Consider the following 24,529-nt stretch of genomic DNA (forward strand, 5'->3'; position numbering starts at 1 on the left):
TGTACAAGTGTTTGAGTACCTGTTTTCAATTCTTTTTGGTATATACCTAGGAATAGAGTTGCTAGGTCATATGAATTCTCATATGAAAAACCTCCCCCCAAAAAACTGTTTTCCACAGCAGCCTCACCATTTTACATTCCCCACCAACAATGTCTGTAGGTTCCAATTTCTCCACATCTTTGTCAACACTTGTTATTCTCCATTTTTAAAATTATAGTCAACTCAGTGAATATAAGGTGGTATCTTGTTATAGTTTTGATTTGCATTTTCCAAATGACTAATGATGTTGAGCATCTTTTCGTGTGCTTGTTGGCCTTTTTTGTACATCTCCTTTGGAGAAATGTCTATTCAAGTCCTGTGCCCATTTTTAAATTGAGTTGTCATTTAGTTGCTGAGCTGCTAGAGGTCCTTATATATTCCGGATACTAGACCCATTCAGATATTAAGATTTGCATATATTTTCTCCTATCCTGTAGGTTGTCCTTGCACTTTCTTGATAATGTCTTTTGATGCAGAAAATATTTTAGTGTTTGTTTTATTTTTTATAAATTTATTAATTTATTTTTGGCTGTGTTGGGTCTTTGTTGCTGCTCATGGGCTTTCTCTAATTGCAGCGAGTGGGGGCTACTCTTCCTTGTGGTGCACGGGCTTCTCATTGTGGTGGCTTCTCTTGTTGTGGAGCATGGGCTCTAGGCACATGGGCTTCAGGAGCTGTGGCTTGTGGGCTCTAGAGCAAAGGCTCAGTGGTTGAGGCTCATGGGCTTAGTTGCCCTGCGGCATGTGGGATCTTCCTGGACCAGGGCTTGAACCCGTGTCCCCACATTGGCAGGCAGATTCTTAACCACTGAGCCCCCAGGGAAGCCCAAAAGATTTTAGTTTTTATGGAATCCAATTTATCTGCTTTCTTTTGTTACTCATGCTTTTGGTGTCATATCTAAGAATCCATTACCAAATCCAACATCATGAAGATTTACCCCTATGTTTTCTTATAAGCATTTTATAGTTTTAGCTCATTTAGGTCATTGATCTATTTTGAGCCTATTTTTATATATAATGTATGTGGATAACAAGTTGTCCCAGCACCACTTGTTGAACAGACTCTTCTTTCCTCATTGAATGACATCAGCACCCTTGTTGAAAATCAGTAGGCCATAGATATGCAGGTTTATTTGTGGACTCTCAATTTTATTCCATTGGTCTCTGTGTCTCTGCTTATGCCAGGTCCACAAAGTTTTGGTTAGTGAAGCTTTGTAGTAAGTTCTGAAATCTGTAAGTGTGATTCCTCCAACTTTATTCTTCTTTCTCGATATTATTTTCACTATTCAGGGCACCTTGCAATTCCTTATGAATTTTAGGATCATCTTTTCCATTTTTGTAAAAAGGGCCATTGGAATTTTAATACAGATTTTATTGGATCTTTGGGAAGTACTGTCATCTTAACAATATAGGGTCTTCCAATCCATGAGCAAGGGAAATCTTTTGATTTATTTAGGTGTTTTTTCTTTCACCAATGTATTCTAGTTTTAACTTTAAAAGTCTTTCCCATTCTTGGTTAAATTTTTTCCTAGGTATTTTATTATTTTGTATGCTGTCGTAATTGGATTTAATTTTATTTTTTACATTGTTCATTGCTGGTGTGTAGAAATACACACTGATTTTGTGCACTGATTTTGAACACTGCAACCTTGCTGAACTCATTTATCAACTCTAGTAGCTTTGGGGGCTTTCTTTCAGATTGTCTATATATAGGATCACATGATCTGCAAATACATAGTTTTACTTCTTACTTTCCAATTTAGATGCCTTTTATTTCTTTTTCTGCCTAATTGTTTTGGCTAGAACTACCAGTAAAATATTGAATAACAGTGGTGAAAGTGGGCATCCTTGTCTTGTTCCTCATCTTATGGGAGAAAGCTTTTCACCACTGAGTAAACTGTTAGCTGTGGGTTTTCATAAAAGCCCAAAAATGTTGAGGAATGTTCCCTAGATTCCTAGTTTTCTGAGTGTTTTTATAATGGAAGGATGTTGAAATTTTGCTTTTTGTGCATCAGTCGTGGGCTTTTTCCTTCATTCTATTAATGTGGAATATTAATCAATTGATTTTCTTATGTTGAACCTCACTTCTATGCCAGGGATAAATCCCACTTGATCATAGTGTATAATCCTTTTAATGCACTATTGGATTCAGTATGGTAGGATTTTGTTGAGGATTTTTGCATCTGTATTCATAGTGAATATCACTTTGTAATATTTTTTTGGTGATATCTTTGTCTGGCTTTGGTATCAGGGTAATACTGGTCTCAAAGATGAGTTAGAAGTGCTCCATTCTCTTCTATTTTTGGAGAGTTTGAGAAGGATTAGTGTTAATCCTTCTTTAAATGTGTGGCAGAATTAACCAGTGTAGTCATGTGGTCTTGGAGTTTTCTTTGTTGAGATGTTTTTGAATACTGATTCAATCTATTTAATTTTTATAGGTCTGTTCAGGTTTTCTATTTCTTTTTGAGCCAGTTTTGACAATTTGTGTGTTTCTAGGAATTTGTCCACTTCATTTAGGTTATCTAACAATTGTTTGGTTTTACCTTATAACCATTTTTTTATTTCTGTAAAGTTGGTAGTAACGTCCCTACTTTTAATTCAGATTTTAGTTATTTGGTTCTTCTCTCATCTTTTTGTCTGTCTAGCTAAAGATATGTCAATTTTGTTGATCTTTTCAAAGAACTAACTTCTGGTTTCTTTGTTTCTATTGTTTCTGTATTCCCTATTTTGTTTGTCTTCACTCTATTATTTCCTTCCTTCTAACTGCTTTGAATTTAGTTTGCATTTCTTTTTCTAGTTCCTTAAAGCGTAGTTAGAAATACCTTAAATACTGATTTGAGGTATTTCTTTTTTAAAGTAGGCATGTATAGCTATAAATTCCCCTCTGAGCACTGCTTTTGCTGCATCCCATAAATCTTGGTATGTTGTGTTTTCATTGTCATTAGTCTCAAAGTATTTTCTAATTTATCTTGTGATTTCTTCTTTCTCTTTTTTTTTTTTTTAACATTTTTTTTTTTTTTTTTTTTGCTGTACGCGGGCCTCTCACTGCTGTGGCCTCTCCCGTCGCGGAGCACAGGCTCCGGACACACAGGCTCCGCGGCCATGGCTCGCGGGCCCAGCCGCTCCGCGGCATGTGGGATCTTCCGGGATCGGGGCACGAACCCGTGTCCCCTGCATCGGCAGGCGGACTCTCAACCACTGCGCCACCAGGGAAGCCCTCTTCTTTCTCTTAAACACTGGTTGTTTAAGAGCATGTTTTTTAATTTCCACATATTTGTGAGTTTTCCAGCTTTCCTTCTGTAACTGATTTCAGATTCCATTCCATTTTTGTAGAAGATGCTTTGTATGATTCCAGTCTTCAAAAATTGAGACCTGTATGGCCAACTTATCTTTGATAAAGGAGGCAGGAATGTACAGTGGAGAAAGGACAGCCTCTTCAATAAGTGGTGCTGGGAAAACTGGACAGGGACATGTAAGAGTTTGAGATTAGATCATTCCCTAACACCATACACAAAAATAAGCTCAAAATGGATTAAAGACTTAAATGTAAGGCCAGAAACTATCAAACTCTTAGAGGAAAACATAGGTAGAACACTCTATGACATAAATCACAGCAAGATCCTTTTGGACCCACCTCCTAGAGAAATGGAAATAAAAACACAGATAAACAAATGGGACCTAATGAAACTTCAAAGCTTTTGCACAGCAAAGGAAACCATAAACAAGACCAAAAGACAACCCTCAGAATGGGAGAAAATATTTGCAAATGAAGCAACTGACAAAGGATTAATCTCCAAAATTTATAAACAGCTCATGCAGCTCAATAGCAAAAAAACAAACAACCCAATCCAAAAATGGGCAGAAGACTTAAATAGGCATTTCTCCAAAGAAGATATACAGACTGCCAACAAACACATGAAAGAATGCTCAATATCATTAATCATTAGAGAAATGCAAATCAAAACTACAATGAGATATCATCTCACACCAGTCAGAATGGCCATCATCAAGAAATCTAGAAACAATAAATGCTGGAGAGGGTGTGGAAAAAAGGGAACACTCTTGCACTGCTGGTGGGAATGTGAATTGGTACAGCCACTATGGAGAACAGTATGGAGGTTCCTTAAAAAACTAAAAATAGAACTACCATATGACCCAGCAATCCCACTACTAGGCATATACCCTGAGAAAACCATAATTCAAAAAGAGACATGTACCAAAATGTTCATTGTAGCTCTATTCACAATAGCCCGGAGCTGGAAACAACCTAAGTGTCCATCATCGGATGAAAGGATAAAGAAGATGTGGCACATATATACAATGGAATATTACTCAGCCATAAAAAGAAACGAAACTGAGCTATTTGTAATGAGGTGGATGGACCTAGAGTCTGTCATACAGAGTGAAGTAAGTCAGAAAGAGAAAGACAAATACCGTATGCTAACACATATATACGGAATTTTTAAAAAAAAATGTCATGAAGAACCTAGGGGTAAAACGGGAATAAAGACACAGACCTACTTGAGAATGGACTTGAGGATATGGGGAGGGGGAAGGGTAAGCTGTGACAAAGCGAAAGAGAGGCATGGACATATATACACTACCAAACGTAAGGTAGATAGCTAGTGGGAAGCAGCCGCATAGCACAGGGAGATCAGCTCGGTGCTTTGTGACCGCCTGGAGGGGTGGGATGGGGAGGGTGGGAGGGAGGGAGATGCATGAGGGAAGGGATGTGGGAACAGATGTATATGTATGACTGATTCACTTTGTTATAAAGCAGAAACTAATAAAAAAATATATTAAAAAAAAATTGAGACCTGTTTTGTGAACTAACATGTGGTTTATCCTGGAGAATGTTTTATGTGCACTTGGGAAGGAAGTGTATTCAGCTGTTGCTGGGTGAATTCTGTATGTGACTATTAGGTATAGTTTGTTTATAGTGTTGTTCAAGTCTTCTGTTTCATTATTTTTTTTCTAATTGTTCTATCCTTTAAGGAAAGTGGGGTGTTGAAGTCTCCCACTAGTACTGTTGAACTGTCTACCTCTCCCTTCAGTTCTGTCAATTTTTGTGATACATTTTGGGGTTCTTTTGTTAGGTGCATATATGTTTATAATTGTTATGTCGTATATCATTTTTTGTTCCTCAATTCTTCCTTACCGCCTTTTGTATTAGAAAGACATTTTCTAGTATACTGTTTTGCTTCCTTCCTTCCTTTCTCTCTCTACTATATATCTCTATTTTCTTAATGGTTTCCCTGGAAATTACAATTAACACTTTAGTTCAAATTAATACTTAGTTTTAATCAAATACACAATGTTCCTGCATAGCTCTATTCCCATACTTTTGTGTTATTATTACAAATTACATCTTTATACAATGTGTCTATCAACTTAGATTTCTAACTGTTGCTTTATGTAGTTGTCTTTTGAATCACAAAGGGGGGAAAAGGGAGTTACAAACTGAAAATACATTAATACTGACTTTTGTATTTAACTATATAGTTACCTTTCTGGTGTTATTTCTTTGTGTGGATTTAAGTTATTGTCTAGTGTCCTTTTATTTCAGCCTGAAGGACTCCCTGTAGCATTTCTCATAGGGCAGGTCTACTAGTGACAAAACTCTCTCAGTTTTTGTTTACCTGGGAATGTCTTAATATCTCTTTCGTTCATAAAGGATAGTTTTGCCAGATACAGAATTCTTGCTTGGTAGTTGTTTTCTTGTTGTTGCTGCTGTTGCTGTTGTTGGGTTTGTTTGTTTGTTTTCCTAAATCAGTATTTGAATATGTCAACCCACTGCCTTTTGGCCTCCCTGGTTTCTGATGAGAAACTGCCCCTCAATCTTACTGAGAATCCCTTGTATGTAATGAGTCACTTCTCTCTTATTGCATTCAAGATTGTCTTTGGCTTCTGACACTGATTATATCTCAGTGTGGATCATCTTGAGTTTATCCTGCTTGGAGTTGAGATTCTTGGATGTATATTGGTCATGCCTGTCACAAATTTGGGATGTTTTGGACCATTATTTCTTTTTTTTTCCCCCCCAGAGTTCTTATTTATTTATTTATTTTAACATCTTTATTGGAGTATAATTGCTTTATGATGGTGTGTTAGTTTCTGCTTTATAACAAAGTGAAATCAGTTATACATATACATATGTTCCCATATCTCTTCCCTCTTGCATCTCAACAGCAGGTTTGAGAAGATGAAAGAAAGAATCACCAAACTTCAAGATAGGTGAATTGACATTACCCAGTCTGAGGAGCAGAAAGAAAGAAATAATGAAGAAAAATAAAGAGCCTGAGACCTGTGGGACATCTTAAAACATTCTAAGTGTACTCATAACAGGAGTCCCAGTAGAGGATGAGACAGAGAAAGGGGCAGAAAATGTATACAAATCACCTAGCTTGAAGTTTGGTGATTCTTTCTTTCGTCTTCTCAAACCTGCTGTTGAACCTATCTAGTGAATTTTTCACTTCCCTTATTGTACTTCTCAGTTCTAGAATTCCTATTTGGTTCCTTTTTATAATTTCTCTCTTTATTGATATTTTCTATTAGGTATTTTCTATCATTCTCATGGTTTTCTTTAGTTTTTTGTATATCATTTCCTTTAGCTTTTTGAGAATATTTTAAATAGTTGATTGACAGTCTTTGTCTAGTAAGCCCAACATCTTGGCTTCCTCCAGGAATGTTTTTATTAATTTCTTTTTCCTGCTTTCAGCCCATAATTTGTTTCTGTGAATGCCTTTTTTGTTGTTGTTGAAAACTGGACATTTCGAATATTTTAACTATGGAAATCATATTCTACCCCCTCCCCAGGGTTTATTGTTGCTGCTTGTTTTATCTGATTTTGTTTGTGTGTTTATTGACTTTCCTGACTAATTTTTTATAGTCTATATTCTTTGTTATATGTGGCCACTGAGGTCTTTGTCCTGTTAGCTTAGTAGCCATCTAGTGACTTGACAGAGATTTACTTAAATGCTGAGATTCTGGTGTGTTTTTTTTTTGATTTAGTATTTGCTGGGTTGCTATAAAACATTAATTAGTTTCTAGAGTTCCAATAAAGTTGATTCTGACAGTTTTTGCCAGATTATTCACTGCTTTTGTGAAGGACGTTTTTTTTCTTGCGGTACGCAGGCCTCTCATTGTTGTGGCCGCTCCCGTTGCAGAGCACAGGCTCCAGACGCGCAGGCTCAGCGGCCATGGCTCACGGGCCCAGCCACTCAGCAGCATGTGAGATCTTCCCAGACCAGGGCATGAACCCGTTTCCCCTGCATCGGCAGGTGGACTCTCAACCACTGCGCCACCAGGGAAGCCCTGTGGAGGACTTTTGAAGTTTCCTACTCTGCCATTTTTGTTGATGTCACTCTCTCTTTTGTCACTTTCTCTCTTGATGTCACTTTTTCAATTTTAATGTTCTGAGGGGGAAAATGTCAATTTAGAATTCTTTATCCATTAAGGTTATTAATGAAGAATAAAAGCATTTTCAGGCAAGCACAGACGCAGAAGGTTTAGCTCAAATGCACACCTTTCTTAGGAAGTTACTAGAGGACCTTTAACAGCAAAATGACAGAGTGAACCAAGAAAAATGACATGAAATCCAGACAACAATGGATCCAACCCAGGAGAATAATGAAGGAAAGCCCCAGGACATCAGCTGAGACCTGATTAGTGTAGGAAGATGGAGGGCTTTAGGGAGCAATCCTAGGAATCTGGAACTCAGGGAGGTGACAAAGTCAGAGAAATAAGGGAGAAAAAAGCCATTCAAAACCCCATGAAAAAGCAAAAAGCTATACAGGAAAGGAAATGGAATCATAGTATACTACTTTATAGTGCTCGGTTGTACATGGAATGATACTTATATAATCATAACAATATAAGCATTTTGTTTTCTATTCTTAGAATCAACTAGTACACAAAGCACAGAAAACACAATTGTGATTACAACATAGAACACAGATTTTTGAAACTGTGAAAATATAAAGGTTTATGGTAAAACTGCAAGTAACACTCAGGAGCCAAGAGATGTTGTCTATTGTCTGTTGTTGATAGGATAAATAAAGGGGCAAACTTTATTTAAGATTAGAAAAGTAACAACATAAGAACAAAAAGTAGTAATATAACTACATTGGGCAGAATGGAGATGGGGTGGTGTGAACTAAATCCTCATTTGTGAGACCAAGATAACATAATAAGAAGAATAATTAATATCTAAAATTAGTAAATCAAGAAAGAGTATCAAAAGTATATTATTTAGAGATATCAAAGTAAACAACAGAAGAACTAAAAACGAAATTGGGAGAAAGAAGTGGTTCCCCCTGAGGAGTGACAGTATTTCTCATAAATTCTGTGCCATCTGATATTTTTATGCACATGCATCTATTACTTTGATGAAAAATTTAAAAATTAACACTTGTGTATGGTTCAACATTCCAAAGCTATGTAAAGGTACAATTAAGTCTCCACACCTCCTTCCTACTTCCTCTCTGCTGAGGTGACTGATGTTTCCTTCCAGATATTCTGTGTATTTCCAAGCAAGTACACTGGTGTGTCATGCATATATTTCTCTTCCATATCCTTATATGAATGGTAGCGTTCTATACAGACTGTTCTTGTACCTTGCCTTTTTTACTTAACAGTGTATCTTGGAGATATTTATGTATCACTACTGAGCGTCCTTATTTTTTTTGGTCGCGCCATGTGGCATGTGGGATCTTAGTTCCCCGACCAGGGATTGAACCTAGGCCCGTTGCAGTGGAAGCAGAGTCTTGACCACTGGACCGCCAGAGAATTCGCATCATATTTTTAATAGCTGAATATTATTCCATCATTTAGATGCATCATAATTTATTTAATCAGTTCTGTACTGACAGACATCTGTTATTTTCCCCAATTCTTTGCTGTTTCAAACAATGCTATCATAATAAATTGACAAATATTATAAGAAGAAAATATACGGCATTCTTTGTTTCTGTCTCCCAATTAGATAATGAAGTTGGCTTTCATCTCTGCCTCCTTGGTGCCTACCATGGTGCTTGGCATATAGTAGTTACTGTGTTTGCTAATTTAGGTTGAATTGAATTTAAATGAGGAAATTAAGCTATGCAAACATTTAAATGAGATACTGTAATTCTAAAATCAAGTTTATGGCACAACAAAGACAAGAGCTTATACAAATCTATAAGACTCTGCACACTCAGTCTTTGTTTTACAATTCATCAGAGAAAGGGAAAGTAACAGTGCAACTCAGTTTAGAATAATGCAGGAAAGGAAATGTGGGACAGGTCTGTGGTGATGGAACTGCAATGAACAGACTCCTTGCTTATATGATCCTAGCTTTCTAGATCCCTGATATCCAAGATGCTAAAGAGATTCTAATTCCTCACAGAGATGTTCACATGTATAAGCAGACTATAGAATTCTTAGTGTCTTACTAATGAGAGAAATAAAATGGAATAAAACAATCAATTCCCTGGACTGGAGATTAACCCACCAATACATACATATATCTCTGTCATACTTACTCTGAGCTCTTTTGGGCCTGTATGGACTGAAAGCAAGTGTAGAGTACCCGTCCAGTCTAAAAAAAGAAAGAAAAAAGAAAAAAAGAAAGGTCACACAGAGGACTAATATTGAAAAAGGTATAGCAATTTAGTGGACTCTAACCTAAAACTCAAAGGCCCCTCTGGGAGTGGAAGGTTAGAAGAGACTCCAAAGATAGACTATGCATAAATCAGTTTCTGTAAGAAGGATCAAATACTCAGTCAACATGAGATGGCCACCATCAAACATCTGTTCATGTGACAGCAGAGAATTGCTCACAAACATGAGAACCAAGAAACTAAGAATGAGACCATTCAAACTCCTTTTCTGGAAGCTGACAAACTCATGCAACAACTATTTATATTGACAATAAATTTACGATGACAAAGCCAGAAGCATTTCAAATGAAGTATGAAGTTCAAGATAGTAAACTTTAATGTTTTCAGAAAAGAGTGATTTTATGAAGAATATTCGTTATTAACATAGATTCTGAGAATATAACTAATGTACTCAACAATACGAGGACACACTTGGTAAATCGGCAAAATTCATACTTGCAGTGTTAAATTTTCTTTTTGTTTGAAGTGAAACATAGTAAAACCTCTTGATCTGAACATAAAATTCAAACAGAAGCACTCTAAATAGAGACTAGCCATTGATTGAGCTGCTTAACTTCTCTGAGTTTCGGTTTGCTTATCCATAAAAATTGATAATAATAATCCTCACAGGTTGTTGTCAGGGTTCGAGTATATTTATGTAAAACATCTAAAGAGTAAGTGCCATACAATACGTGATAAATGGTAGCACTTGTTACTGTTAGCCTCCACTCCTACCACCGTGGTCAAACATCCATCATCTCTTTCCTAGATTACTACAGTTGCTTCCTAACTGGTTTCACGGACGCCATGGACTCTGCACCCCCTCCCTCCCTGTCCCCCCAGCCCCACCGCCAGTTGTCTTCCAGACCTTACTGTAGGATGACCACATGAGTTACCATGCAAAGAGTTACCATGGTACCATGGTACCATGGTACCATGTCCTGGTCACCATGTTACCAAGACACTTCCAAGAAGGAAAGGTGCTAACTGAATAGGAGACTGGGACAATGGGTGGAACTGGGACTGACAGAGGCAAGCTGGGACATGTAGTTATGTTCTGCCTCACTCTGCTGCAGCCACATTGACTTCCTCGATGACCCCTAAACATGCCACACTCACCTCAGGGTCTTTTCACTGGCTATTTCCTCTGCCTGGAACGCTCTTCCCCCAAGAAATCCACAAGACTTGCTCCCTCACTTTCTTCAGGTCCTGACTCAATGACCCTTCTCATTGAAACCTTCCCTGGCCACCCTATTAAAATTGCAAAAAGATTTTTCTCTATTCTCTGTGTCTGTGTGTTTATACACACACGTGTGCGCATGTGCGCACACACACATAGACACACACACACACACAATACCTTTGTATTTTTATCTTCTATGAAACAGGAAAATATAAGTCCTACAAAGCCTTGATCCATCATCTGGTACATGGCTTGTGTACGAACATCTGCAAATAAACAAAAATAAAAATCTGCTGTTAAACTGTATCTCCCAGACATGAAAATATAAAGATAACAGCAGCATACAGTCCTCGCGGGATTCAGATTCTAAAGGCAGAACAGAGGTACATCCTAATGACAATATTATTGGCAAAGTATAAACATTTTACTAGGTTAGGGAAATACTACGGGAGTCGGCAATTAAATAATAAAATTTATTACTAATTCTAGGCTGCCTAGCCCACAACTAGCCCTGCTATGAAATGTAGCATAGAAAGAAAAAAATGGAAAACCTATTATCCCAAAAACACCTGATAATTTCTTCCAGGAGGACTCCAAAAGAAAGGAAGGCATTAGAAGGAGACAGCAAGATTTCTTAGAATAAGCCTTTTGATGGACAGCTTCTAAGGAAGTTAATAGACTTGATACTAAAGAATGGCAGTGTAGAACTATTACAGAGGAAACTATTGTATAGAAGTGACTGCAATAGAATTAAATACTACATTCCAGGGAACAGAAACAAAATCTCACTAAATGGTTATACAATTTTTGAAAAGGAAATCATAGACAAGCACCAAGTAACATTTGAAAGGATTAGTTAAAAGATTACCAAAAACTGAACAGAGGCAAAGTTTAAAGATGTGAAGTACTCAGACCATTATTCATGGATACAAAAGATCTGGTATTACAACAAAACAGTGCACAGCATGGTATGGTCTGGTGACTTATGCCCAGTTAGCTTGTTCTATATGTTCTTAAACATACTTCACATTGATCTGGATTGGGACTTCTACCCAATATATTCCTAAGTAAAGAGTAAGGCCCAACAGTACCCAGCAAAGAGTATGAGAAAAATACTGGCTGAAACGGTTGGTGAAAATAAACAGCACTGTTTGAGTGATCTCTGTACCTGCTATATGACCTTGGTAAAATTTTTAATACCTCTAAGCCTATTTCCTCATCAGTTAAATAAGGATAAACATCATCTGTACTTTTTCAGGGTTTTGTATTTTAAAAGTTGCAAGATGTTTTTAGCACAATGCCTAGCACATCAGAGGTACTTCATAATAATTCATTACATTTCATTCCATCCACAACCATTGTTGATGAACTGCTGAATCTGAAATGGATTAGTATCCATACTGTGCCACCCAAAGTGCTTCTGTCAAGATCACCAATGATGCATTTTTGGTTCTCAATTTACCCGATTGCTCCCTCTTTGAAACAGTATCTTCACTTGGCCTCACATTCCCACTCTTCTCATCTCTGTCCTCTTAACTTCCTGGCTGTTCTTTTCCAGTCTCTTGCTGGATCCTTCCCGTCTTTCCATCCTCGAAATATTGGCATGCCCAGGGCTCAGTCTTCAGCCATTTTCTCTTCTCCATCTACACCTACTCCCTGGAGGAGTTCATTTAGTTCCACGGCTTCAAATCTCACCTCTATACTGGCCACTCCCAACTCCTACTCAATAAACTCTAGTTTCAGTCTTCTACCCAAACTACCGAATCATATATCCATTTGTGTACCTGACACTGAGACTTGGTTGTCTTAATACTGTGCTCCTCAGGGCAGTAGGTCCATGAACTATTTGTTGCCTGTTCACAAGGAGACAAGAGCTTGAGCTGGAATGGAAATTAATGCTCTGCTTCCTTCATTGACAAAGTCTTCAGGAAAATCTAAGCTGAACTAAACAATATGCTAAGTTGACATAGATGATTTTTTTTTTGGCCATGCCAAGCTGCTTGCAGGATCTCAGTTCCCTGACTAGGGATTGAACCCGGGCCACAGCAGTGAAAGCCCAGAATCCTAACCACTAGGCAACCAGGGAACTCCCAACATAGAGGATTTATGTTTGGTGTAGGCTCCTTATCGAATTGGTCACAGACCAAAGCCAGGCTAGGTAAGCATCACTTGCCTACCAGACATTTGAAACTCAACATGTCCAAAAGCACACACTTGATTTCCTCCACAAAATCTGCTACTCCCAAAGCCACACTGGCTCTCCTCCTTTTCCTCAAATATTCCAGGCATGCTCCTCCTCAGGGCCTTTGCACTGGCTATTCCTCTCTGCCTGCGATGCTCTTCCACAAGATATTTGCACGGCCAACTCTCACTTCCTTCAGGTTTTTACTCAACTGTTACCTTCTCCATGAGGCCTAATCACGTTACTTAAAATACAAACCCTATGCCCCTTACCCTGATTTACATTTTTCCCTGAGGTAACTTAATTACTTCTAAATTAACTTCTAAATGCCAAATCCAAAAGATACACTTTAGTCTAAATGAGGACCATCCAAGAGACCTTCCTGCAACTGTGCCGTCCAATTTTTCTTTCAGCATCGGACAGTCTGAAGGGACAACAGAATCACACCTCCCATTTCCTGGTGTAAAAGTAGAACAGTCTGAGCCCATATTCTTTCATTTACTCTCGACTCAAAATTTTCCTGAAACAGAAACCACAGACCCCAGTTCGTAATAAAGGATTTTAAAAGAATGAGAGACTATATATACAAGTGTTTTTAGAATATGAGCCCTGAGATAGCCATCACATTACAATAAAATTTTGGTTCAGCCTTCACTTATTCTATCCCTTGTCCTAACAGAGCTTCCATCTAAGTCAGTTTGCTAAAGAAGGGCATAGAAAGGTATTGTAATATCAAAAAAATTTGTTTGCAATGATTCTAAGGAGTATTGACATGTAACTTCTAGAAGAGAAGGTTTGGGAAAATGTAATTTTTAAAAAAGACTGGTTATAGAAAACTGCTTAATTAAAACTACAGCCTATATTTGTCATGGGAGGTTGATCTGACCCACCAACTTTGGTAATAAATTAACTCACTATGACATCACCATAGCAGTGCTTCCCTTCTTATAAAAGGATCAAGCAGATCTTATAGTTAGGAACATAACTACAGGCGCATGACTCCTTTTACTATGCACTTACAAAGACAGGCAAGTTAATGTAAGAGTAACTGAAAAACAGTGCCAAGTCACGTGCGATTTACAAAACAGGCTGTGCTTTTTAAATTGCTTCCCTTTTTCTTTTGCAAGCCACGTCCTATAGGTAAAATTTGGGTAAGTTCCTTGCATGGGTATGACATAACTCAACTATGTATCTTTGTCCCCACCACCAAACCTATGCTTCCTCCTCTATTTACTGTTTTCATAAATAGCATTCCCACTTAACCAGACAAAGCAGACGCTGGAGAATGCCAAGGCCCCTGATTCACAGAAACCTCCGCTGAAATACTGACTCTGCCACTTATTAGCTGACTGGTTTTGCACAAAGTATTTCAGCTCGAACCTCAGCTTAGTTTCTTAGGAGCCACACACTCCTCATGATTATTTGGGAAGTGTTTCAAGAAGTAGAGAGTGGATGCAGTATCAAATGCTACAGACTTGGGAGACAGATATGGTTCAGACCTCAGCACTGCCACTTACTCAACCCATGGGAGCCTCTGTTTCCTCCTCACTGCCATGAGGGGAAAGGTCTCTAAGTCACAGGTTAGACGAGGAAACATTCATTTCCGCAAGTAAAGTTATTCTAATTCTTTCAAAAGAGTCAGATAAAGACAAAAAGTGACCATGATTAGAGAAAAAGGGTAAAGAGAAAGAGAAAGAAAACAGGACTTCCCTGGTGGCACAATTGTTAGGAATCTGCCTGCCACTGCAGGGGACACGGGTTCCAGCCCTTGTCTGGGAAGATCCCACATGCCGTGGAGCAACTAAGCCTGTGCACCACAACTACTGAGCCTGTGCTCTAGAGCCCATGAGCCACAACTACTGAGCCCACGAGCCTCAACTACTGAAGCCCGCGCACCTAGAGCCTGTGCTCTGCAACGAGAGAAGCCACCGCAATGAGAAGCCCGCACACCGCAACAAAGAGCAGCCCCCACTCGCCGCAACTAGAGAAAGCCTGTGCGCAGCAATGAAGACCCAATGCAGGCAAAAAAAAAAAAAAAAAGAAACCAAAAAACAAAAAACAAAAAAAGAGAGAGAAAAAAAACAATTTTGTTACATTATACTGATTAGAGGGCTGAGGAGGTAGGTTGACAGCCCCAAGAGCTAGGATGATATATGTGTCAAACAGAGATTGTAAACATCAGTTCTATAAATTTCACCCATCACACCTTTGATTCTTCCAAATGGTAGTGTACTAGACAGTGATAGTCACAATTGGCAATTTTCAGTTATAGTTTATTTATTATTATTATCATTATTTTGGATACCAGCCAATTGTCAGGGTTTAATCTTGATTTCCTGAATACTGTCAAAATGGAGTGCCAAAATTTTATCTCTATCAAAAACAATCAGTATGACATAAATCAGTACTTTTAAAACAGCAAAATAAAAATAAGGACATTTGCTTAAGGATACTTAAATTTTGATTTAAAATAACCATAGCCCATGTAATGGAGAAGGAAAAATGATATTCATTTCTAAGAACAAAAAACATTGCAATCCCATAATACTTACCGACATGTGAAGGCCAAACAGTTATATGGGGATGGGAATGATACCAGCCCACAACTCTCATGGGGCGACCAGTTAGTTCAGCCAACCTGTGTGTCTGTCAAGGTATTTTCAACTTGTGGGAACACAATTTGTGATGCTAATAAAGGCTCAGAAAGCAACCTGAAGTTTAAAATAAACCTATCACAATTTAATGTCAACAAAAGAATGAAAAAAGGTCAATGCCCAGAATTTCCCAGACTTCCCTTCTAAAGCCAAAGGTATTTCTTTTTTTTAAATAGAATCCATTTGGTTTCCATTATTGTATATAGTTATATGCTCTTAATCCAATTTAGCTAATATTTGATCACTCAAATACTTATCACTGTGCTATCTGAAAAGAAGCTTCTAAATCTTTGGATGTCACATTATTAACTTGAGTAATCTTCTGTCCTCTCTCTAGCCCAACCTACCCTCATTCCTGAAAAAGTACAAAATTTTAAAAATTCATTTCATTTCTCTCTGGCAGGCTGCCAGTGTCAACAATAGCAAGTAGGATGGTTTCAGAGACCAAATGAACAAAGACCCCCAGTTTAGTCTCCCCATTTGTCTAGAAATATCCCCCAAAAGAACATTTTCTCCTTTGTTCTAGAAATAAAAATTTACCATAACTGTCTGAGGCTCTGACTTGAGATAAGAACTCGGTTGGAGATAAGAAGCTGTCCCCTTCTGTTGCTACTCACTGTAAAGTGCTGGTTTATTTTCCCGTGAATTACTTACATTGAAACCCAATAGTCCTTTCTGTACAGCTAAGTGTAAGAATACTTTTCAGGGACTTCCCTGGCGGTTCAGTGGTTAGGACTCCATGCTTCCATGGCAGGAGGCACAGGTTCCATCCCTGGTTGTGGAAATAAGACCCTATATGCTGCGTGGCATGGCCAACAACAACAAAAAAAACTTTTTAAATTTTTTTTTAAATTTCAAATGCCAAGAGAAGTTACTTAACTTCCCTAAGCCCATTTCTTCAGCTAAGGCGAGGGAAAGGATGGAAGGTAACTCTGCCCAGCGCTCAAGCAGGACAGGGACTGGGGGCTGTCCCCACTGGCCAGAATGCAAATCTAATAATTTCAGGCAGCCTTGGGCAGGGGGCTCAGAAGGCTCTCGCCTCAGTAGTGCGGGGAAAAAAATGACTCCTACACTGAAAGCTCCTCTGGTCCCACGCAGCAGATCTTCAAACAAGTATCAATAGGATCTAACTGTCCCCGGTAATCTAACAGCATCCCAGAACAAAGCTCAAAAAAAATTATGTCTAGGAATACAAAGATATCCAGCCCCCAGGGAAAAATCATAATGTTGGCATCCAATCTAAAATTACCAGGTGTGCAGAGAATTGGGAAAATCCAACCTATAGTGAGGAGACAGAGAACAGATTCATGGCTCCCATGGTTTGAGGTGCGCAGGGTGAGGGTGACTATCCAGGGGAAGCTTGAGGCAGATCTTTACGGTAATGCAACAGTTCTGCACCTTGACTGCTGTGGTGGTTTTTTATATATGTATCTCTACACATATGACAAAATGGCATAGAACTACACACATTAATGTCAATTTCCTGGTTTCCGTATTGAACCGTAAGTTATGTAAGATGTAACCTTTGGGGGAAACTGTGTAAAGGTACAGGGACCTTCCCATACTATTTTTGCAACTTTCCATGAATCTATAATTATTTCAAACTAAAGAGTTTTAAAAAAGATGCAAAAGGTACACATCATAAGAGGAGATTGATATATCTGATTATATAAAAGTGCAACAAGAACAATTTCATCGGGAAAAAACACACACATACCGTGAAAAAGCTGACAAAAAGCACTATCCTTATCACAAAAGGCTAACTTTCTTAACGTAAACTATAAATTATTAAGAAAAATATTTCCAAATCAATAGAAAAATGGGCAAAGGAAATAACCATATAATTCAGAGAAAATACAAATGACTCCTAAAAATTAAAAGCTGATCAAATTCACTCACAAGAAAAATGCTAATTAAAATTGCAAGAAAGAGAATACAATTTTTTGCCAATCAGGTTGGCAACAACCAAAAACTTTGATTTACCAGGGCCTCGCAGCACAAAAACAAAACTTTGATAACACACAATGTTTGGAAGGGTGTGGGGAAACAGATACTCTTGCACATGGCTAGAGGGTAAACTGGTCAAACTGCTACAGGTGCAAGTCCATATAACCTTTGCCCCAGCAATTTCACATCTAGAAATTGATTCTACAGATACACGCACACATTTGTGAAATGCAATGTCCAAGGTTATTTGCTGCAGCACTGTCAGTAAAAGACTGCAAATAACCTAAACATCTGCATGAGGACAGCACAGCCATCCAGGGCTGTATTATGTAGTCATAAGGATGAGACACCTCTATATAGTAATGTGGACAAATCTCTAGATACACTGTTAGGTAATGTCATAGCTACCATATGTATTAAATACTTTTTTAAAAAGAAAATATTCTTATATGTTTCTGTATGCACAGAATTCATCCGTAAGGACACATGAAAACCTGATACCCTTGGTTACGTCCAGGGAGGGATGGTGGGGGAATTGGGGCACAGAGGCTAGAGAGAAATACTTACTTTGTATACTTTTTTTGTACCTTTTAAAGTTTGTACCATGCATGTTTTCTACTTTTAAAAGTTACTTTTTAATTGACTACAAGACTAACTTAATCTGAAAGAATGATAAATTACTAAAACCACTGATGAAAATTTAATTTGTTACAGTTGAGGTATGGAGTCCAGATCATAGGAAGCAAATGTCCCAACTGATTGCTCTTTGGTTATATTTAACATGGAATACTGCATTCAGTTCTCAGCACTGCATTTTTTTGAGAGGCAGCCTCAAAAGAGAATCTCCAAAGGAGAGAGACCAAGATAGTGAAAGGCCTAGAAGCTAAATGATATTACAGAAACTGTGAGGGTGGGGGGATGGGGTAGACGGGGCAGAGGGGAGTGGAGAGGAGGGAGACAGGGACTCCCCAGAGTGTTCACTGTCATAGTATTGGACCCTGGGATCTTTTGGCATTTAAGAGCAGAAATGTTAGAAATGTCCAGTTCTTCCAATAAAAGCCACTCAAAAAGTGAACTGGAGAGAAATGCTGATTAACCAAGCAACTGGATCTAAGGGGTAACTACGAAAACTGGGAAAGAGTCACTAGGAAGAAAAGCTGTGAAATCTGCTTAAGCAGCAAACAGAGGAACCTGGAAGCCTCAAAGCACATAAAAGCTTCTTATCGACCAGTAAGGATATCTCTGCCTCTGTCGAGGCTGCAGACAGCTGCTCTGGAGAAATTTCCACTCGATCCTTCCTCTTATCAGAACGTCGCAAGATGATGACAGAATGAATGTGAACAATTCTGATGGTGTCAACCTAAAGGAAAATCCACAGAAACGTTTACTTCTGTCTCTCTCGAATAACATCTCTCCATGCAATTACGGGACTGCATCGTATTACATTATCAGGTTAAAGTTTCCATCTTAGAAAACAGGCATTTTTTCTCATGAATAACAGAATGTTTCAAATAAAAGACATCCGACCTCAGTATATACATTCCAAACAAAAATATAAAGGCTAATGTTTAGATCAAGGGAGGACTTTTGCAATGATCAACTAACAATCATTTGATTTCCAACTATGTGCAGGAATACAAGTCAGAGTGCTGACAATCCAAGTGTTCAAAATGCTAACATGTGGTTGCACAGAAAGAATCATACATGAAACTACACTAAAATAATGCAGTAAATAAATGCTGCAGGAGCCCAGAGGAAAGGAGTCTCTTAGATTGGAAAAAAATCTTTACAGAAAAGGCAGACGAGTGTTTTCTATTTCCTGATTGTCGTGTGTGTGTGTGTGTGCACATGCCCACATAGAATTTCTGTAGATGCCAAATAGATGTGAATGACATGTTTGGGAGACAAATTGGCCAACTCATTTAGGTAGTACAGAACTTGAGGTGGAATGGCAGACAGTAAGGCTAAGAAAGAAGGTTAGAGTGAAAATATGCAAGGTCTCAAATGCCAAGCCACGATCTGCAGGATGACCTAGAAGGAAGGACATTATTTCAGAGAGCTTGACCATGAAGCACTGGACTAAGTGTATGTCAGAGATGGAAGAAACAGACTTGAGATTCATTAAGAAGCAAGGATCCACAAGATTTGGTAGCTTATGGACCATGGGCGATACAGGACAGGAAACTGTCAAGGATGACTCTGAAGCTTCAGGGTTGAAACTAGGTAGAACAGAGGAGGCAGATCTAAGTTTAGAAAGGATCAAGAAGGAAGGAAGATGAGTGTGTTTTCAGATGAGCTGAACTGAGATGAGAGGATGTAAATAAAGGCAAGGAATAGTGTGGGGAGGGGGAGCAGAGGTCCAGGGTGAATCCAGGGGGACACCCATGGTATAGGATGGGGCACAATAAGAGGAGCCAGGAAGGAAGACAGCAGTCAGAACCAGAACAATGAAATCGTTCAAGAGTTTCAGGAGAAAAGGTGGGTATGGCATTGCCAGACATTGCCCGGACAAGGGTGAAATCTGAGACAAGATTTTGAAGTAACCTATAGACCTACACTGTGCAACACAGCAGCCATGAGACACATGTGGCTACTGAGCTTCAAATGTGGTTCCCTTTCATGCCTTTTTTCACCTAATGAACTCTTTCATAGACTTTAAATTCCTTGCTCATTCTATAAAGAATGAATCATTCTACCCTCACATACAACTTTTCTTATAATACACACACGTGTCTGGCAGGCACAGAGCATACAATAAGGAAAATCAAAAGCAGACAGAAAGACACTTGACCTTCCAAGGAGCAACAAGACAAAGAGCTGACTTTTGAACAGAAACAATCAAAACATAAAGAGAATGGGTGACCTGTCAGAGTGCAAAAAGAAAAGATCTGCCAACCAAGAACTCTATGAAGAGTTCTTTGAATAAGAACACATCCCTCAAAAATGAAAGCAAAATAAAGACATTTTCACATGCAAAAAATTGAGAGATCATTATCAGCACAGAAGATACTAAAAAGAGAAAGGAAAATCCCAGATATGGAAGAAGGAATGAAGAACACTGTAAAGGGTAAAATACGTGAGCAAATACAAATGAATGCTAACTGTACAAAACAGTAATAACAGTGTCATGTGGGGGGATTTCCCTGGTGGTCCAGTGGTTAAGAATCTGCCTTCCAGTGCAGGGGAGGCAGGTTCGATCCCTGGTTGGGAAACTAAGATCCCACATGCCGCAGGGCAACTAAGCCCGCGCACCACAACTACTGACCCCGCCACAACTAGACAGCCAGTATGCCGAAATGAAGAACTCACGTGCCGCAACTAAGGCCCGATACAGCCAAAAATAAATAAATAAAAAGTCACTCTGCCCTTTAAAAAAGAAAACAAAAACAAAAAAAAACCAAAAAGCAGTGTCACCTGGGGCTTAAAATATCCAAATAATTAAAATGCATGAAAACAATAATCCAAAAGGTGGGAGGATACAAATGAAATTTAAATGTTCTAAAGTTCTAGTACTAACAGTGAAATGGTAAAAATAGCAATTTGTATTAGACTAACAAATCAAGAATGCATATTGTAATATGTAGGATAACGACTAAAAGGAGAGTAAAAAATGTTATAACTGATTAATGGAGGATCAAAGGAGAATAATAAATATACTGATGAGTCCAAAAGAAGTCAAGAAAGGAGAAAAAAACAAAACAGAGAAGTGGGTCAAATAGAAAGCAAAAATATGACAGCTATAACATATATATGTGTATGTGTGGGGGGGATATACATATATAATTACATTAAGTGTAATTGGACTAAATAGTCCAATTAAAAAGATTATCAGATTGGATTTTTTTAAACTATATGCTGCTCATAAGAGACACACTTGAAAATATTAGTACACAGAAAGGCTAAAAATAAAAGGATGGAAAAAGATATGGCATGCCAACATTAACTAGAAGATAAGGTTGCTGATCTCATGAAGTTTAATATCTAACTTGCATGGTACAAATTGACACAGAATTCAAGATGAGGACATGGACTCTTGAAAAATAAAATTACATCATTAAGACTGGGAATGTACTTTAGTAGGAGTTGATGCCCAGCATGAATTTTCTCTTTCTCAGAGAAAGTTTCAGTGCCTAAGAGGAATGCGTAAAAGAAGTTCAGGATAGGGTGGTGAGACCAGCCCAGGAACAGATCATAAACAAAGTGAAACAAGCATAAATAAAAGTCACAAAGGACTGATGGATGTCCCTGAAAGTTACAGGTAGCTGAAGGGTTTGAAGAACAGACTGGTATGGTCATAGTCACACAAGAAATAAGATATTCCAGCTGGGCTAGATTGGTCGCTATGCTTTTCCAGTCTTGGAATTAAGGTACTAAAGCCCAGTTCCTTTTGCTCTTCTGCCTTGGTACAGATCAAAGATCAGCAAACTATGGCCTGCTTGGCCTCCCTCAGGTCAAATCTGGCCACGTTCACTCATTTATGTTCCAGTAGCTGCTGTTGCACTACACTGGCAGAGCTGAGGAACTGCAGTAGAAACTGTATGGCCCGCGAAGCTAAACATTTACCATCTTGCCCTTTACAGAAAGTCTGTGCCCCCTGGCATGGCTCTCCATGGATCACAGGCAGGTAACACTAATCTCCTCCTGTAGGGGATGTATGTTAATTCATACAACATGTATTTATCAAGTATGTACTATATGTGAGGCGCTACATGAGGGCCTGAGTATACAAAGGTAAACAGGATACAGTAGTCACATCCAGGAAGACAGACAGGTAAACAACTCTAAGACAACATGTATGCACTGCAATAGATATGCTTAAGGAGCTAGCCTACAGGTCAGGACAGGTTCCTTCAAGGAGGCAGGTGGCACCTGGGCTGAACTGCAAGGAATAAGGAGTTAGCCAAGCAGGCTTATGTTCTCAAAAGATCACATCCTAAGTAGTCAAAAGAAAAGACTAGAGGTGAGACAGACTCACGGCAACGAGACCAGTGGAGAGGCTGATGCGGTATTCCATAAAGGAATTGATAAGGACCTCAACTAAGGTAGCAGTTGTTGGGATGGTGCACTGGAAACAAACGGGAAAGCAATCTACATTAATGGTTCTGAATGGTAGGCAGTGGTTCCCAAACTTGGCTGCACATTAGAATCACCTGGGGAGCTTTTTAAACTCCTGCCACACAGGTCTCACCAAAGACCAACTGAGTCAGTATCAGGACTTTGTAAAGATTACTGGGTGATTCCAAGGTGCAGCCAGGTATGGGAACTACTACGGCAGGAGGAATGCTGGAGGAGAGGGTTTGAGGAAGAGGAAAGGTTCAGTTTTGAACACGTTAGTTTAAGATGCCTGTGTCTGGATAAACGTGGATGTCCAGAAGGCAGTGGAGTGTGAAGTTCTGGAGCTTTTGGGATAATTCATACTAACCATCACCTACTGGCCATTAACAACGAGTCAGAATGGCCAATGTCATGCGTCAGGCACTTGGAAAGTGCTTTTCGTGTATTAATTTAATTAACTCTCCCCATGACCCAGTGACATTGGTACTATTGTTATGCCCATTCTACAGATGAGTGTTTTACACACATTACCCAGATCCAACTCTCCCAACAATTCTATGAAATTGGTGGCTGTCATTATCCCTGTTTTGCAGATAAAGAAAGCAAAGCTCACAGATGTTAAGTAACATGCCCTAAGTCACACAAGTATCAGAGAAAGTATTTGAAGACAGATCTGTTTAACCTCAATGTCTGCTGCAGGTAAAGCCATAGGGGAGGTAAGGCTGGCCAGGAAGACATTCTGGGAAGAGGAGGAGGCGAAGGCAGAAACTTGGAGAATACCAGTATTTGATGCATAGGCAGAGGAGGAAGATTCCATAAAGGATGAGAGAGAGAGGGGAGGAATGGTAGACACAGCAAAAACAAAACAAATAAAAAGCCCCATGAGAGTTCAGAGTTCTGAGGACAAAGATTAAGTAAGATAAGCACCAAGGAATAATCCACTGATGTAGCAATGAGGAGGTGGCTGGAGAGGTAGAACTGCAAACTAGAGGGTGGTTGCTTTCACTGAAGAAGGTAAATAAGGAATGATTGCAGCCTATTCTTTTAAGAGGTGTGACTGTTAAATGAAGTATACAAGAGCAGTTAACTACAGGAAGATACAGGATTGAGAACTTATTTTTCTTTCCTTTCTGAAAATGAGAGTAATTTAAGCACAGTTGTATCCTAAGGGAAAAAAGCCAGACAGGAATAGGTTGAAGACTCAGCAGAGAGACAAGATATTTGATAAGCAAGGTCTTTGAAGAAGCTGCAGCTCTGGATAGGAAGTGGACTTCTTTCCTTGATTTGGGAAGACTGTACATGGGGATAATAATGAGATGGAGTTGTTGCCTGATAGCTTTTATCACCTCCATTGTCTGCTTGGTGGGAGAAGAGGACACAGTTTATTTTTATTGTATTTTACAAAAACATTGGTCTGCAACAGGCTGGGAAAAAATTAACTGGTCCTACACCACAATTAGGTTGAGAAGCATTATACTCGACCATAAAAGCTCGAGCATGCCAGAAAAGGCAGGGCAGGGGGACTTCCCTGGTGGTCCAGTGGTTAAGACTCTGCACTCCCAATGCAGGGGGCCCGGGTTCAATCCCTGGTCAGGGAACTAGGTCCCACATGCCACAACTAAAGATCCCACACGCAGCAACGAAGATCATGCGTGCCACAACTAAGACCCGTGCAGCCAAATAAATAAATAAATATTAAAGAAATAAAAAGGAAAGAAAAGGCAGGGTGGGAGTGCAGACAGGTTGCCTGTAAGCAGAGAGAGGTTGCCTGAGTAGATACTGGGACTTGGGATAAAAAGATAACAATGATGTGAACCAGATCTCAAGGATGTGA

At 38.9% G+C, this 24,529-nt stretch overlaps 1 protein-coding gene across 1 annotated transcript in view; it reads right to left on the minus strand.

The window, feature by feature from the left end:
• BRCC3 (BRCA1/BRCA2-containing complex subunit 3) overlaps positions 1-24,529 on the minus strand; it is an 86,305-nt gene that overhangs the window by 59,748 nt on the left and 2,028 nt on the right. Inside the window, exons 4-7 of the mRNA XM_081259287.1 lie at positions 18,887-19,000; positions 15,592-15,685; positions 11,035-11,123; positions 9,558-9,613 (exon numbers count right to left, since the gene is read on the minus strand). Of these exons, the coding sequence (XP_081115413.1) occupies positions 9,558-9,613; positions 11,035-11,123; positions 15,592-15,685; positions 18,887-19,000 (353 nt within the window). The remainder of the gene's footprint in view (positions 1-9,557; positions 9,614-11,034; positions 11,124-15,591; positions 15,686-18,886; positions 19,001-24,529) is intronic.

The sequence above is a fragment of the Mesoplodon bidens genome (genome assembly GCF_964165515.1).
Source record: "Mesoplodon bidens genome assembly, contig: HAP1_SCAFFOLD_159, whole genome shotgun sequence".
Lineage (NCBI taxonomy): Eukaryota > Metazoa > Chordata > Mammalia > Artiodactyla > Ziphiidae > Mesoplodon > Mesoplodon bidens.